Source organism: Artemia franciscana, chromosome 13, assembly GCF_032884065.1.
Source record: "Artemia franciscana chromosome 13, ASM3288406v1, whole genome shotgun sequence".
Taxonomy (NCBI): Eukaryota; Metazoa; Arthropoda; class Branchiopoda; order Anostraca; family Artemiidae; genus Artemia; species Artemia franciscana.
Window position 1 is genome coordinate 28,380,005 of NC_088875.1, and position 17,651 is coordinate 28,397,655.

Sequence of the window (17,651 nt, forward strand, 5' to 3'; positions counted from 1 at the left end):
CCACAAGAAAAGTTTTTCAAAGAAAAGTAAAGAGCTCCATTAAACCAAGAACGAGCAAAAATAAAGTCAAATAATCTTCCAAGCGTAACACTACTAGACATCAATTTCAATAAATAAATGAAACTCAAAACGAACAGAAATTACAATAAATAGCCGAGCCAAACTCAAAACGAGCAAAAATTAACATGAGTGGGGCTGACAACCCCCATGTCTTCTCAAGAACAGAACATAATTTGCACTTTACTGAAAACAAAATACACTTGAAATGTTTTCACCTTTCTTACTTTCATAAGAGAAAAATTATCAAAACTTCTAACGAAGAAATGTCAGTATATGTCAATTTAACCGACAATCCACAATAAATTGTTTTTGTTCTTTTTCTTTCAGTTTATAAATTCAGTTTTGAAATTCAGTGTAACATTGTATCTTCTGGGATTCTTACTAATAGAGTTTTAAAACCATCCATAAAAACCACAGTACCAATCTTTTCCTGCGATTCCTCCACTGTCTCCACTACCTTTGTACTTCAAGTTATCTGGTACTTTTATACTCTTAGTAATGGCATAAGTGTATGTATGTTTACGTGCTTCTAGGGGAGTTGAAATGCAAATGAGCTATCGTTTTCAAGTAAATTTTTAGTTCTTTTTCTGGATTTTCTGTAAACATTTATCATGGCTTGTAGCAGGATGTCAAAAATCAAGTCCAGACTTTTTAGAAGGATATTCAGCTTCCTGTAGTCTCATAGCGTTCTTCTAGGGACACCCATGGCACTTGCAGAGAATCTGACTAACTTTTTGTCGACTAAGATAGAAAAAACTGCTGTTTTCCTTTCTCCTCAATCTCAGCCGCCTAGCATTTTATCTTGAATGAAATTCTTTAGGAAAAAGAGACATTCAGTTCACCTACTGGTCTGACAGTGTTAAACAACGCCAGAATTAATCAAGTTTTGGGTTTTGAGCTTGCCCTTAGCCTTAAAGTATGCTTTTTATACAGCTTTTAAAAGCATAGTCCACTTTCAGATACCTTGGCACGGCATGCCGAACCTACCCGGGTATTGTGACCCAACGTGAGAATTCACATTCCCAAGGGATGAAAAAATGCTAAAGTGAAGCAGTGAAGATGACAAGTCTCGCAAGCTGCCAAAAGACAGGCAAATAATAAGAAAATACAACGTTCGTTTTATGGTTTTTCTAGTCTTCATAATTAGGCGTAGGCCTTCAGACAAAAATTGAACGAAATTCCGGATCTAATTAGCATAAAGCGTGGCCCAATGTGATATTTTTAGGAAAAGTATTCATCAATGGCAGTCACTTTAAAGTCATACACTGCCATCTGTCAATGCTTTTATAATACGTCAGAAGTCCCCGTGGGGTTTCATATTGAGATTATTTGCTTTGGCTAAATGTTAGCCGGTCTCTCCTGTACCAATTTTGACAACTTTAAATTTTTGAATTGAATTCCTAGAACAAGAAGCTGTTATCTAACCGTAATGTGATTTATGTCAAATCGCTCTTATGGTGTATATGTTTTCTGGGATCGGAAGTAGGATAGTGGGTTTATTATATTATAGTATTGTTGGAAAAGTAGAACATGGAAAATGCTAAAATATGGAATGGATAAGGATAAACGATAAAGATCCTCCTGAGCCATTGCTGGCGCATAGGGCGTCGAGTCGACGTGTCAGTTGCTGAGTGTTTTTTACAGGGACAAGTAGTAGGCTTGTCGCGCAACCTTGCTGCAGCGGGGATTGAACCCAGGTCCTCCTTATTGCCAAGCGGAGTATCAATCCACTGTACTACAACAGGTTTAAAATATGGAATGAGGAGTTCTAAAAGACCTATATTCAAAGGAAACATTTATCGTTGTTTCCTCGGGAAACATTTATAGGCCCCCTGTCCATCACAGAATCGGCTGACCCCTCTCCTCGACAAGATGCTGCCTAAGCCCATGCCCTAGTCTTGAATAATAACTTCCAAAACATTAATCAAACTGACAGTGTATAGTAGTTACAGTGAGACAATCCAAAAGCTTTTTTATGCAGTTTTATTTTTTTTATTTTTTCAATTTTGTGAATTTAATGCCTATTGCTCGGTTTTAAAACACCCAACATTTGTGGCCTCGAAATAGGGGTTTCAGGACTACTTTGCGTTGACTGAAAATGAATTTCGTCTAATGTGGCTGATCAGCATAAAAATTATGAAGATATGCATTATAAACAATAAACTCAAAAATTAACAAGGATTTTAATAAAGATTTAACAAATATCGGACTAAACCTATTTGAAAGTTTTGAAATTTGTTTTAGTCAATGCTTATTCCGCTGCTTAAAAAAAAAACAAGGCCTATGACCAAGAATGTAGGTTCATCATAAATCAATTAATTTCCACCCTTTTTCTAATCGTAAAATGATAATAGAATCTACCGTACAAATTTTGATAGATAATGTAAATTAGATTAGTAACAATACAGTGGTCCTTGCAATTCTGACCGCTCTAAAGGGATTCTTTTGTTTGATTCGTTTGTAGTATCTTTCATTTTCTTTTAAAGTTGACTCAATAAGCCGGGCGGTACTCTTACCTTCACACACACCGTGATCTTCATCGAAAATGAAGCCTATAGGACAGCGACTTATTAGCTCGTCGAAATAAGCATCAGAAGTTTCACATCTGTATGAACCATTCTCATTAACACACTCTTCTACATCTGGCAAGCAGGCATGCAACTTCTCAGCACATTCATCAACATCTAAGAGAGATAATACCTCTTTTGTAGGTCATTTCAGTTTGATATGTATTCAACAATAATAATAACATAAAGATACAAAAATGGCTATTGATATTTCTCGAGCTTTAACAAAATATGGGAAATAGCCAAGTTATTTCTTTGACAAAATATCAACTTGAAGTCAAAGTTTTAATGTAGTAACCTTCTGTTCGCCTGCAGATGGATCTATCAACCAATCTTAGTGAAAGTTTTTCAACTGTGTGTTTAAGCTTAGCATTTAAAATGAGGATCTTCGGTGGTAAGAAGGGTTGAAGATTTTTTGGGAGTGAAAATGAAATTTCAGAACGAGAGTAAAGAAAAAGATGCAAATAGAAGCAAGGTGCTAGTCTATCTAGCATTACATGAAAAGAACAAAGCTTATGGAAATCAGTAAATGGCAATTGAGACCAAAACCTTGCAAATGTATCATGAATTTGCTACCATGCTCAAGACTCGCTATCTATACTAAGATATAATTTGTCCTTCCCATAAAACCCAAGAGAATTCAAAACGTCTTTAGTAAGAATTGTAATTTGATCCGAACCTATCCTGTATTGTTCTTTTTAACATTATTGTTTCAAGGTTTGTGCTCCCTATTTAGCGTCGATTTCGTGACAATGCTACAGCTGTAATTTGCACAAAAGGGACAATAAGCTTGCATCAATGGGTTCATTATCTTCATATCTATCCATTTACTGAAAGATAATTATGTGTATAATAAAAGCTTCTATTCTAATAAAAATTGCCCTCGTGTTTCAGGAGCCGCTCTTAAAAAATTGGAACAAACAGTCAAACTTTAAGATTAAGAGCAAGGTATTAAAATAGGGGCAACCCTTTCATATACGGAATAATTTCTGCTCGTTTTCAGCTTAAATGTTACTCCTTACTTCCAGTCCAAAAAAACTTGTTTTTTATCTAATTTCTGGTCGTTTTTCAAATAATGACGGTAAATCTGGGTCACCCTCTATGAAAATTTCCTCCCCTCATTGGAATCCCCACTTTGAAAATTTTTTCCCAAGTAAAATATAATTTCCTCCGTAAAACTCCCTCTGAACAATTTCACCCTCTCTGAAAATTCACCCCCCCCTCCATAAAGTTTCTTCATGGTTCAATTCAGCCCGAGAAATTCTCTTTAGCATATTATTATTCAAAAAAAAACTTTAATTTCTAATCATTTTCCCGATGACTCTGGAAATCTCCCCTTCCGTGGAATTTTTTTCTGGAAATCCAAAAATGGTGGATATAGCCCCCGGACAATTACCCGGACCAATATCCACATTCAAAATTAAGTCAGCAAATAGAATGTAGGACGAATAAAAGAAATTTCGGATACAGGAATTCTGACAAATCCCCCCGCTGTAAATTTTACCCTGGAAGGCTTACCCCAGGAAATTTAACTCCCCATGGAATTTCTCCCACAAAATCCCTCCTCCTGAAAAATGTCTGTATAGTTCCCATAACAAGTCTATACGTAAATAAGGGCAAGTTTCATAACTTACAGGCCTCTTACCAAGGGCTGTGGGGTTTCACATTATCCCTAGAGGCACAGTTATTGGAATTTTAAACTATGCTGAACAAAGTGACAATCTCAAAATTTTGGTCGAACAAATTTAGGGAAAAAAAGGTTGTGGGAGCAGTCTAATTGCTCTTCAATCTTTTTGGTCACTTAAAAAGGGGACTAGAGCTTTCAATTTTGTTCAGATGCATCATCTCTCTATCTTCTAGGACTGTTATTTCAATTCAATCACCCCTGAAAAAAAAAACTAACAAAAACACAACAACAAAAAACAAAGAAACACACGTCCGTCATCTGTTTTCTAGCGAAAAACAAAAATTCCATATTTTTACACCTAGAAGCTTGAAACCTCTAAGGTAGGGTTCTCTGATACATTTAACCTGATGGTATGATTTTCGTTAAGATTCCTTTACTTTTAGGCTGTGCGTTCCCCTTTTTTTAAAAATCAGGCAAATTTTCTCAAGCTTTTAACTTTTGATGAATAACACTAAACTTGTCGAATCTTATATATTTGGAGTCAGCATAATAAGCAGATTATTTTGTTGTATCTATTGATATAAAAATTCTTTTTTTAGAGTCTCGGTTAACATTGAGCCGAGTCAGCGTTTACCACAAATTGTTTGATCAAGGAGAAGCTCCATTTGTTGTAAGTTTTACGATGTTCTTTGCTTTCATATGAAATAAAAAAAGCGTACTATAAATTGAATTTTTGCTCGTTTCTAATATTATATCTGGGTTTACCATATTTATGAGGCCAGGTGCCATCCCTCTCAGCCACTGCTCTTATTTTCTTTAGGCGACAAATAGAATTATTCCAAGCATATACTTTGAAGGAGGTTGGGGTAATAGAGAATGTTAAAGCCTATTTCAGCCAACGTCTTTATAAAAGAAAGATTGGGAGAAGTACCATGGAAAGTTTACTTCGGGAAGCTTACTTTTCTTTAATCCGTGAATATGTTATTCATTTTCAAATGTAAACCTTATGTTAAGGTTGAGCCCTCGTGCGTTCTAAGGCTACATATTTCCACAGATCTCTCTGGATCAGACTACTTAAGTAAACTGAAATCATATTTTTCTTGAAAACTGGATTTCATTATGCGCAGAAAACCTTCTCCTTGGTGTCTCTATTATACAATTTTACACCTCCTAGCTCATGCTCATAATTGGATGTGCTTAATTAGGCCTACTCGTAAAGTTCCACTCAAGCAGCTTTAAGATTAAGCTGTATGGGCGTACATCATCTAGAAATAGTACTGCTTGCATCCCTTTGCATGGAGCCTTTTGAAGGGGAATAAGAGTATTGTGACCAGAAAATGTATCGATGAATAAGCCCCATGGCTCACTTTCGAAACGTCTTGAAGTGGTAACTACGATTCAACAGTTACAGTCAAATCTTATATTATTTTCTTTGTGAGGAGACCTCAAATAGTGATTCCTTTAAAAGATGAAACGACAATAGTATTTTGTCGTAATATTGCTCGAGCTGCTTACTTTCACCAGGAGATTCGCAAGCAGGAAGATAAATAGGATAGCCTAACTAGGCAATCAGTTGCAACATGGAACAAGCTCCTAACAGAAGTAACCCCAGAAAGCCCTCATCCCTTGAAACCTACAACCGTATCATGCAACAATATCAAGATTGTCAAGACATAATAGCATACGAGGTTCTACAGACAACACGAGTCATATTATAAAATAAAAGCAAAAAGAAGGAGACGGAATTTTAGAAAAAAGGTGAATATAGATGATGTGCAAAAATTTACGAATCGGCTTAGGGCCATCTCACATGATGCGGTTACATTAAAAAAAAAATCAAAAGTAGTTAAAATTACTTGAAGGCGCTAATCAGACGGAAAAACACACTTGTGACTTTAGTATATTAGGATTACGAATAAGAATAAACTCTTTAAAATAAGAAAAAACTCACCTGCACAAAGGCCGTCAATGGATGGTTTATATCCAGCATCACACCGTACTGCTGCGACAGTATCTGTTGCTGAAACCCTTGTGTGGGGCTTAAGACTATTACTGAAACATTCGTACCCTCCGGGTCGATTGATACAGTTTTCTATACGCAAGTCACATTCAGCTATGTTTGATGCACATTCATCTATATCTACAGAGACAATACACTTTGAAACAATCTTAAAATAGAATAGGTAATTCAGTTCAACTGAAAAATCTTCCATTCTGCAAACAATATATTTTTTCTTCTTTCTTTCACAAAGACTAATATCTTCAAGTTTTCAATCGATAGTTCAAGAACCGAACTTTCAATAGAGAAAGAAGTGAAAAAGAGGTAGGATACCTCGAAAAAAATTACACAAAAGTAACAAGGAAATTAACATCCGGGCGGACAAATAATGGCTGTGCAAATAAATTCTTTGATTTTGCTCTTTCACTCAGGCTTGCTATAGTCTTCCACTGTAAAATGGTGGCTACCTTCACAATACCTAGTTAAGCAACAAGTCGTCTCTAATTTATTATCAGCTTCACAAATTCTGCCATCTGCTCATTTTTACTAAATGAGCACTAAAAACCCGAATCAATTTCCTGGAATAATAAAATCCCAAACTGGACGATAGGACTTGGAAAAAAAATTGTTTAATAATTATGGAATTGTTTTACGTTCTATACTCATAAAACTATTATATCTAATGTATAGACATGGACAGAATATTTCGAGAATGTGCCAAACCGGGATAAAATTATAGGAAAAGATATAGAAAAGAATGAAAAAGTTTGTGACACTTTGGACGTGAAAGAAGACTTATTTTGTAAGGAAGAATTAATTAATGTGTTAAAAGGGTTGAAAATAAGAAGGCCCCAGATGCTGATTGTGTGGTAAGTGAGTTTCTCTAAATATAATGTTTTTAAGGTTAGAGATAAGTTACTAAAAATTTTGAATAGGATTTTTGATAGGGGGAGGCACCTAGTAATTTCAAAAAAATCCTGATTAAACACTTCCATAAGAAATGTGATACGAGTGAGTACGGTAATTTTAGAGGCATTACACTGGTATCTATAGGTAGAAAATTACTTAATATGATAATACTTTTTAGACTCAGAAATGCTGTAGATAAAGTTTTAAGAGAAGTACAGCTTGGTTTTAGGAAGTGTAGAGGATTTGTCGACCCAATTTTTCACTCTTAAATTAATAATTGAGAAGTCCCTGAGTCATTAAATACTTTTATTCCCGAATTTTGTAGATTATGAACAAGCGTTTGATACAGCTGATAGAAGACCTTTTGCGAAGGTTCTGTCCTTGTGTGCTATACCAAACAAATACATTAAAGTGATTAGTGCTATGTACGAGAACAAAATTGCTACGGTTAAGGTAGGGAATGAGGTAAATACCTGGTTTCGTGTCAAATCTGAATTCAAGCAGGGTTCCGTTCTATCCCCGTTTATATGGATTGTTTTGATAAAGTTCGTCCTAGGGAGCACGACAAAGGCAACGGGAGAACTCGGATTCAAATGGAAAAGTAAAACTCTGCTAGAATTAGATTATGCTGATGATTTCAGCATATTAGAGGAAAATATTAGCAAAATAAATGAAGTTTTCGAGGTTTTACCAGTTGCCAGAATAGATCTAAAAATTAATGTCAAGAAGACTAGTTCGCTAAGACTATGAATAAGTGAAGTTCAACAGGTGATGCTGGGTAAAGAGAATATCAATCAAGTTGACAGCTTCGCTAACCTAGGTAGGCTAGTATTATTAGTAAAGACGATGCAGTGAAGATTTTAATAGTAGAACAGTCGAGGCTTGGGATGTTTTTTTGACGGTTCAAAAAAGTTTGGAAGGATAGGAAGAAAATTCTGCGAATCAAGATTAGAACATTGGAAGTTACAGTGCTTCCAAAAAACAGAGGAGGGTTTGCCAGATATTTTCTGAAGAAATTGCTTAAATATTATTTTTGGTACCAGAATAATTGACCATATATCTGTATGAAAAATGTGTTAGGATCCCCAATTCTAGAGCTAAAATGCAAGAAGGAATGAGATGGCTAGGAAATGATATGTGGAGGAAGGATGGCAGATTGTCCTTGTCAGCCAACCGTCTAGGGCCAAAAAAAGCAGGTCGTCCCTGAATGGGGTTGGGAAGATGTGTAAAGAAAGATTTAATGGAAATAGGAACTTCTCGGGAGGGTTAAAAGAGGAAAGGTTTGAATAGACTGGGATAGAGAAGGAGCGTGCGTAACTGTGTTGTCCCCACGTTGCTTGGTGCTGCGGTTACCTAGTATTTATGAGCATATCCCAAGAGCATAAATTACACCATTCCCCCCTCCCCCCCCAAGGGAATCTATTTACTATTGGCGTTTAAAGCAGTTTCATAATACCTTGAGGACAAAAATATAAATTAACAATTGCTCAAAATCAACAACTTAAACCATCAAATGTGACAAGACTAATCCAGGCAGCTAACGCAAAGGGCATTGAAAAAAAATGTATGAAGTAATGATAAGCAAAATGAAGAACAAAGAAATATGTGGTTGGAATAATTGTGACAGCTACAATGACAACGAGTACAATTACAACGACAATTACAATGGTTGTGCAATTAAATTCATTGGTTTTGCTCTTTCACTCAGACTCACCATAGCCTTCCACTAGAAAATAGTGGCTACCTTCCCAATGCCTAGTTAAGCATTAAGTGATCTTTAACTTATGATCAGCTTCACAAATTCTGCAATCCATTTTACCAAATGAGCCCTAAAAACCCGATTCAGCGTCTTAGAATAATAAAATTCCAAACCCATAATACCTAGAGGGAATAAACGTAAATTAACAATTGCTCAAAGTGAACAACTTAGACCATCAAATGGAACAAGAATCATTCGATCAGCGAACGCAAAGGACATTGAAAAAAAATGTCTGAAGTAGTAATAAACAAAATAATAAACGAGTCAAAGTAAAAAACAAAGAAATATCCCTTTGGAAGATAAGCGGCAGCAAGAATCACAGCCAGTCAAAAAAGAGAGAAAAACAAACAAATATGCGGATATAGGACATGTGACAACGAGGATCAGAACGAATCAAAAATGTAAGTGGTTGCAAGTAGTGTAAATGTAAGTGATATGCGGTCAGAAGATATGAGACGGTAAAAACAAAGAAATGTGCGGTGAGAAGATAAGCGACAGTAAGAATTTCAACGAGTCAAAAAGGATAGTGAAGAACAAAGGAATATGTGGCTACAAGACGTGCGACAACGAGTAGCCGAACAAATTGAAAATGAAAGCGAAGAACAAAGAAATATGTTGTTAGAAGAGTTATCGACAGCGAGAATCACAACAACTTAAAAAAAATGAAGAACATAGAAACATGTGGTTAGAAAATAAGTGGCAGCAAGAATTACAATGAGTCGAAACGATAGTGAAGAGCAAAAAAGTTTGGTGTTGTCAGATATGCGACGTCGAGGATCAGAATGAATCAGCAACGAATGTGAAACACAAAAAATATGTTTTAAAAGATATGCAATAGCAAGAATTACAACAAGTCAGAACGAAAATGAAGAACGAAGAAATATGAAGTTAGAAGATTTTTAAAAACGACAATCACAACAAATAAAAACGAAAGTGACACCTCATGACTTAAAAATAAAGAAAACGTAATGATTTTGCTTATGCGTAATTAGAAAAACAAATATATACAAGCCTTCCATGAAAGTGATTAATAAAGAAATACATGTTTACAATACATGTGACAACGAGGATGAGATTCAATCAGAAAGAAAATTGAAGAACAATGAAATATGCTGCTAGATCAGAACGTGTCAAAAATAAAAGTGGAGAACAAAGAATTTGGCAGTTGGCGACCTAAGGTTATACGAAAATGTGAGAAGTGGAGGAGGATTCTGTAAATCAATGTCCTGTTGGTTCACTAGGACAACAGCCTGTGTTAGAAGACAAGCAGCAATGACAATCAATATACAAGCCTGCCGCACAGCCCTTCCAGGAACTGGTGACGAAGCCACTACCACAATTAAGTTGTCACCTGCATGAATTTTCAAAATTCTGGTTAAATACTCTTTAATGATAATTATTTACTAACATTAAAAACGATCACACATTTCTTAGACCAAACCTTATTTTCTTGCTATGAGTTAACTTCCAGTGTCGCTACTAACAAAAAAGGAAACGGTCGGATTTAACATCTTTGTATGCACTTTCAATATCTTTCCAAGTTTATTCACGCATTTAACACAATTATTCTGCCTCAGTTCCGAACATGGTAATTAAAGTGACAAACTCAACCAAAAACAGAAATTGCTATTAGCAATTGTAGGTGGCAGCATAAATTTTTCTTTTTTAAGTCTCTAATTTTTACTTCTGTTTTTCCATGAAAAAAATTACGATAGGGTCATGAAACTGTAGCGACTCTTTAACAGCCTTATATTTTAGTCTAACCTCAATTTTAAGGTACATAGAGCTTGAATTGACCCTTACACTGGATAGTAGAAATATAGGATAAAGAAAATATGGCTTTCCGCAACGCTTTCGGATAGTCTTGTCATACATAGACTATAAAACAATACTTTAGCTTTGGTAATATTAGGGCTGGCTCAAAGACAAACAAAATTATTCTTTTTGGCTCAGGACAAGAAATAAGCGTCACAAAATGTAATATATTCATCAAACCAGTATTTGGTCCTCACTATCAAAAATTTGAATTTTGGTGTAAGAAACAATCAAGCAATGACTAATATCTTTATGAGGCGGTGTATGGATAAACAATTTCAATATGTCTATAACCATAAAAGTATCCATTTGCCTGAAAAATTGAAAATAAATATAATCGCCTCCAACCCAATCAAGTTTTTGTTTGCTGATTCTAGTTTGTATACCAAATCACGAGTTCGCCTGAATTTCCTATTGAGATATTGCTTTTTATTTTCAACACTAGAAGAATCTTGAAAAGTAGATATTGAAAGGTTTTGGACGAAATGATGTATTACATCCCAATTGTTTAGTAAGACCAAGTAATATAAATTTTATAACAAAAGAAAACATCTTGGCTTCTAGAAACAAAATATTATATCATTAAGGCTGAATACTCAGAAGCCTATTCTCAGAAGATTTTCGGGTTCAACACTACTTTGTCTCGTATAAGTAATCAATCACATTTCAGCTATATCAATCTCCTAGGTAGTTTCTAGCCTCTATGAATTAGTAAACTCAACCATAGCTTATTTTAAGAAAGTATACACTTACCCCATCTTTTACTACTATGTTTCAATTTTTCAACACAATTAACCAAGCATGCTAAAGCATTAAAGCATAAATTCATCCCAAAGCACACATAAAATGTTGTCACCTTCACAACTTTTGGTATTTGTATTAAAACGATAACCAGAAGGACAATCAAGTACTTGTTGAACTCTTTTCTCTCCTTGACAACTAAATGATCCCAAAGTGTTGATGCAACGTTCTTCTGTTTTACATGGATCATTAAGACATTCATTGATGTCTAAAAGAAAAAGAAAAATTCAATTACATGACGAGTCTGTAGTTAATTTAGTAATTCATTTTTTTCTAATTAGACTTTTGAATTGCACATTGAATTACTTACTTTACGTTGACTAGTTGAACGTGCTAGGTGTAAGAACAGAATAAGATGTAAGGTACCTAGGTAAGGTGAAGTGTTACATTAACAGTAACTGAGTAACACAAACACTGTATTTATTGGAATTGACCCGACCCCTTGAAAGGGACAACAATATTCCAAGCTCCTATTACTCCCCTTGAATTGGGAAGCAAAAGGCCCTTTTCATCGAAGCGGATGAAAATCAGTAAAACATCAGTTAGAAAATTGAGATCAAGTACATACACCCAAAACTATAATTCCTCTTATTGACCAGCTATTGATGTAAAAGCATAGATTTTACGTCGCCCCACGTTTGGTTTGAACCAAATGTTCCCTTTCTGGTAAATATGCTTAAGGCAAGAATTCGGGAAAGATTATCTCCCTCCTCCTTCACTGACTTGAAATATCTCAAGGACTTTAAAAGGTATAACTAGACTGACTAAGTCTTCTAAACCATAAAAGATTCTGGGCCAATGATTCTGAACCACAAAAAAAAACATCAGTTTGAATTCAGCTCTTGCTTCTTATTAAGTTGACCTTATACAACTTACAACTCCTTGCAAACTCTTACAGTAGTTTGGTTGAGACTTGGCATTTCCTGATGACAAGAATTTAGGATATCACCCCCTCAAAAAGAACTCGAATCGTATCCAGACAACAAATGGCATAGCTAGCGCAGCAGCTCTTATATCTCATTAAATTGGTTTGAAATTGTGAAAAAAAACGGGCCACCCCCCACCCAGAAGTCAAATTGATCAACAAGTTCAAGAAGACAAAAATAAAACATGAAATATGACTTCCAATTAAGGCTGGTTTAGATTATTGTTCTGATGACATGAATTTAGTGTCCTCTCCCCTCTAAAAAGTTAACACCGGGCCTTTTCTCTCAAAGGTATAATTAGGACATTACCTGTAAATATCTTACAATTATTGCTGGTAAATGTCCTTTTTACAGAAATGAAGGCATTCTAAAGTTAGAAAAAATTCACCAAGAAAAATTCTCTTACTTCTTTAAGCCTTATGACAAGCCAATATCTCCTTCTGCTGCGTGTCAAGATTTAGTACACCTTTTCTCCCTCCCTCCATTAAAAACTCTGCACGGGGCTATTGTTCTTGAAAAATATATTACTAGAACGGTAGCTATCACTTCCCATTTCGTTCAATACGGTCCCTTCAGGTAAATGACCTTATGACAAGCATTTAACGGATTCCTAGACGGATCCGATTGGGTTCTATACCCTAAGAGATGAAATTCATTCTTCCTACAGGTCTCGTAGTCCAGTAATTCTTCCACCAGTTTAAAACCAATTAATTCTCATACGACTTGGCTGGATCCAACCGCTTGTCCTGGTAAATGTTGTGATGATAACAATGCAGGCATTAGCTCCTCCACAGAGGTCAAAATGATTACAGATTCCATGTAAGCACAGCTGTTACAATTAATCTTACATTTGATTTAGTTCGATTGAAAATTGCTAGATGTCATGATGACAGGAATTTTGGAATAATCTTCTATTTCTTCCCTATAAGGGTTCGATAATGCCCCGATCTTGAATGAGAGATTCAGATTTTGTATTGAATGACAGTCAGTATTGAATGAGAGTTCGAATCAATAACACCTAGCTGAAAACGGATATTATATTGCCTTTGAAATAAAGAACTGGTTTCTTTGACTAAACGGATTAAAAAACAGCATTCCATTCGGACTTAGATAGGCTGTAAAATAAGTTTAGTAAGTGATTGCGAAATGAAATCAATTAGGATTTTGGATCGCGAAAATTAATTGATGAAAGTTTATGCAATAAAGAGAGATTCACTTGATCTATTGTTCAATTTTGTTCAGCTTGACACATTACTAAGGACAGTTTGGCTGACTTTTAAGTATACGGCTCAACCACTCAACGAAAAGGTACGAACTTTTTTCTGTTATCAGAGCCATTTTTATAACTAATTTCTGGCTAGTTAAGCAGTTGGCTAAATTTACTGTTCATATGCTTGCATTGGCTAGGTTTAGAGGTTATCCTGAATGGCCTGTACGTATTGTTGAAGTAATATATCCGAAGGGAAATGAAAAAAACTAGAAATTATAAGTATCTAGTTTTCTGTTACGGTACACATGATACCCATTTCGTAAATGAGTCCCAGATTTTAGATTTTGAATGCAATAAAGCTGAGGCTATGAAAAACTCTAAAAAAGGTGTAAAGGAAGCGTTTGAAGAACTTGTGATGAAACCAGACATTTACATACAAAATTTGCAAAGACAAAATTAAAGGACAAGCTTCTGAAAGTGTCAATTTAAATAAGTCTTTGGGATCAACTTCTCTTATTAACAATATTACAGCGACAGAAAAAGAAATTCAGTCTGTCATGGAAAACCTTGCTCAGAAAATAGATCAGAAATTAGATGAAAAATTGGCATCTGTTGGAGGCAAACAGTCATTTTCTAAGGACACAGTTAGTGCAATCAAAGCACAAAGCTCGTCGATTTTAGGTGAAATTTACAGAGCATTAGTTGTTGAATTCGAGCCCAAATTTGTTGTTTTATCTGATAATTTAAAACAGTTAAAAATCAATGCTCATTTATGAAGGAACGGATTGAAGTTGCAGAGCAAAAGCTTGATGAGTATGAACAAGAAAATAGATGAAATAGTCTCTTGTTCAATGGGGTTAAGCAACCTCCCAATAGTGACTTGAAGTTGGTGGTTCTTGATATACTTTCAAACAGAATCGAGCTTGAAATATCAAATCAGGATGTGATAGAAGTTAAAAGACTAAATATAAGCAAAGGTAATATTAAACAGGATGCAATTGCTCCTGTAGTTGTAACATTCAAGTCTAAAGACCTTGCTTCTGAGTGTTCAAAGAAAAGTCAAGATTTGCTCGCACTGGTATTTTGTGTCGGAAAATCTGACAAAACAAAGACGTGATGTTCTGAACTTGGCACGGGATAAATATGGGAAGAAGCAAGTGTGGTCTCACCAAGGTCGAATTTATTTGCGTCTAGCTAGTGATTCGTATCCACGTCGCTTATGGTCTATCGACGATATTGCTTAATAGTGTGTGCTAATAGTTAAAAGTTGTTATATTTTCACCATTTTGTTTTGTTTTTTGTTCGCTTATAGCCTCTTAGATATTTTTTTGCTGTATTTTTTTCGGTTTGTTGTTGCGCAGGTTCGATACATCATCTTTTTAAGTCCTATGATTTTTCCTAGCTCAGGCTCTGGGGGCGTTTACTCCCTTGATGGACGTCTACTTCAAACGGAAAGTAATCCAATAGATGTTTTGATTTTCGTTGATAATTCTATTGGTCAAATTCAAAATAATTCTTTAAATTTTTCCCATTCAATTACCAGTAAGCATGTTTCTCGATTTAAAGTGGGCTACTAGACGAGATGATAATTTTTCAGCCCTTCAACTCAATACTCAGGGACTATGTTCATCGATTGATCAGTTGAGGCAGATAGTTTTTGATGGACAACCTGATGTTGTCGGGTTATGTGAGACCTTTCTGAATTCTAATAATGAAATGCTTCTTGATATACCCGGTTATAAAATGGAACGACTAAATCGCAGAAGGATGGCAAAGGGTGGTCTAGTCTTAAATATTTCTGATGTTATTCCCTATTTTAGTCGAAGTGATCTGTCAAGGAATGATGAAGGGGTTTTTGAATCCGAGTTTATTGAAATTAAATTATAAAACAAGGTTTTGATAATTGGTAATGTTTATAGATCTCCGATTGGATCCGTCCCTCCTTTTCTTCAGGTCCTTGATGAGGTTTTGGATTTAATAGGGAGGCGTTCGTGTGAACTAGTAATAATGGGAGACTTAAACATAAATCTGATTGATGTGGCGTCCTCTACTACGGTGCATTTCCTCTCAACTATGCTCGCTGCTAGGGTTCTACCAACAACCTGTATTCCGACACGTTTAACTGATACGTCAGCGTCTTTAATTGATAATATTTTTTTCGACTCAGTGTGGTGCAGATTTCTGTTGTAGTGAGTGATATTCAGACCATTTTCCTGTATTTTCCAGTTTTAACTTTAAAATAACGTTGAGTAGGAATACTCCAGCAGCTTATTTTAGGTTTGGTCTGAATGAATTAATCCGCCTCAGATCCCATTTAGCTGAGAAGACATGGAATATTTTTAGTGAGGATGATGATTTTTGTTCAAAGTTTGATTCTTTTTATGAGTCAGTGAAAGCCCCAGTTTTTGAAGTATGCGCTCTGAAACCCTCTAATTCAAAGTTAAAAAGATCTATTCCTCTTAACCCATGGATGACACCTGGCCTTCTAAAGAGTTGGAGAAGAAAAAATAATCTATGGAAAGCTTTTAAGTCAGCAAAGCCATGTTCGAATGCTGCATGTCTTCAGCAGTTCAAACTCTACAGGAATGTTTTTACTCTTTGTGCCGAAAGACGAAATTCCTTTATTATTGTGAGAAATTCTCAGATTGTGGGGAAAATATTCGTAAAACTTGGCAAGTGATTAATTCCTTTCTTAAACGTTCTTCTCCAGCTCTCTCTATCTCTCCAAGTCTTGTGGTTGGTGATGTGGTTGTTGAGGGCGTTCCATCTGTTTAGGAAGCATTTACATCATTTTTTGCTAATATTGGGAAAAGTACTGCTTCTTCAGTCAGGTCTTTGCTGTCGCAACCAGATTGCAATTCTTATCTTGGTCTGCCTTTTCTCAAGTCGATGGTGTTGTATCCTACTTCTGATGTTGAAGTAGCCAGGATTGTAAATAGCTTGAAAGGTTCTTCGGCGTCTAGCCTTGACTGCATTCCAACTATGGCAGTTAAGTTCATTCTTCCTTCAATTATTTCTCCATTGACGAAGCTTGTAAATCTTTCTTTTGAAAATGGGATTTTCCCCAGTTCTCTTAAACGAGCAAAAATAATTGTTTTGTATAAAAGTGGACGTCAAAAAGATCCAGCCAATTATCGACCTATATCCTTGTTGTCTGATGTACCCGACTACTGGCTTTTCTCGAGTCCAAAAGTTTTTTTTCATGATTTTTAGTTTGGCTTCCGAGCTAAACATTCTACGAAACATGCATGCGTAACGGCTTCAAATTTTCTCCACACCGCGCTTGACTCTGGTTTGATCCCTGCGGCTATATTCCTGGATGTCCGTAAGGCTTTTGACTCCTTAACGCATAGGATTCTTCTTTATAAGCTATCACACATTGGTGTAAGAGGACAGGCTCATACTTGGTTTGATTCCTATTTGTCCGGTAGAACTATCTTTGTCAATTCTCTTTCCCGCTTTTCGTCTGAAGTTGAGTTTGGTGTTCCTCAAGGTTCTGTTCTTGATCTGTTTCTGTTTTGATTTATGTTAATGACCTTATAATTGCAGTTAAAAAGCAGACACTATCATTTTGCTGTCGCCTATGTCATCCTAAATCTTTCAATTTAAAAAAATCCTTCATTTTCGCAGGATGAGGACGCTCTCATTGCCTTCACTGATGACAGTACTATTTGTACCCCAGTTGGAACTGAGTTTGAGATGCTTCCTAAACTAGTGAACCTCTTCGAGAGAGTCGTTCTCTGGTTGCTAATTGCCTTGCCCTAAATGTTACTAAGTCACGTTTTCTTTAATTTTTTACCATATTTCTCTTGCGTGCCCTCAGTTAACTGATATCCACCTTTCTAGGGGCTCTCTCAGTAGACCAAGGATCAATATGTCCGATTCTTCGGTATTCTTCATAATGAGAACCTTTCGTTCAAGCATCATATTAGACTAATTAATGTGAAGATCTCAAGAAGTTTTGGAATTTTGAGGAAA

The 17,651-nt window shown here is 35.6% G+C and overlaps 2 protein-coding genes across 15 annotated transcripts in view; one reads left to right on the plus strand and one right to left on the minus strand.

Annotated features, from left to right (window-relative positions):
* LOC136034761 (fibulin-1-like) overlaps positions 1-17,651 on the minus strand; it is a 198,962-nt gene that overhangs the window by 137,527 nt on the left and 43,784 nt on the right. For 12 of the 14 annotated variants that reach the window (XM_065716156.1, XM_065716158.1, XM_065716153.1 and 9 more), the window contains 3 exons: positions 11,593-11,745; positions 6,206-6,394; positions 2,577-2,744 (listed from right to left, as the gene is read on the minus strand). In XM_065716156.1, the coding sequence (XP_065572228.1) occupies positions 2,577-2,744; positions 6,206-6,394; positions 11,593-11,745 (510 nt within the window). The remainder of the gene's footprint in view (positions 1-2,576; positions 2,745-6,205; positions 6,395-11,592; positions 11,746-17,651) is intronic. The other 2 variants (XM_065716160.1, XM_065716159.1) reach the window with 1 other exon arrangement.
* The window catches only part of LOC136034764 (uncharacterized), a 187,837-nt gene that overhangs the window by 122,128 nt on the left and 48,058 nt on the right, over positions 1-17,651 (plus strand). Inside the window, exon 3 of the mRNA XM_065716165.1 lies at positions 4,854-4,924. Within this exon, the coding sequence (XP_065572237.1) occupies positions 4,854-4,924 (71 nt within the window). The remainder of the gene's footprint in view (positions 1-4,853; positions 4,925-17,651) is intronic.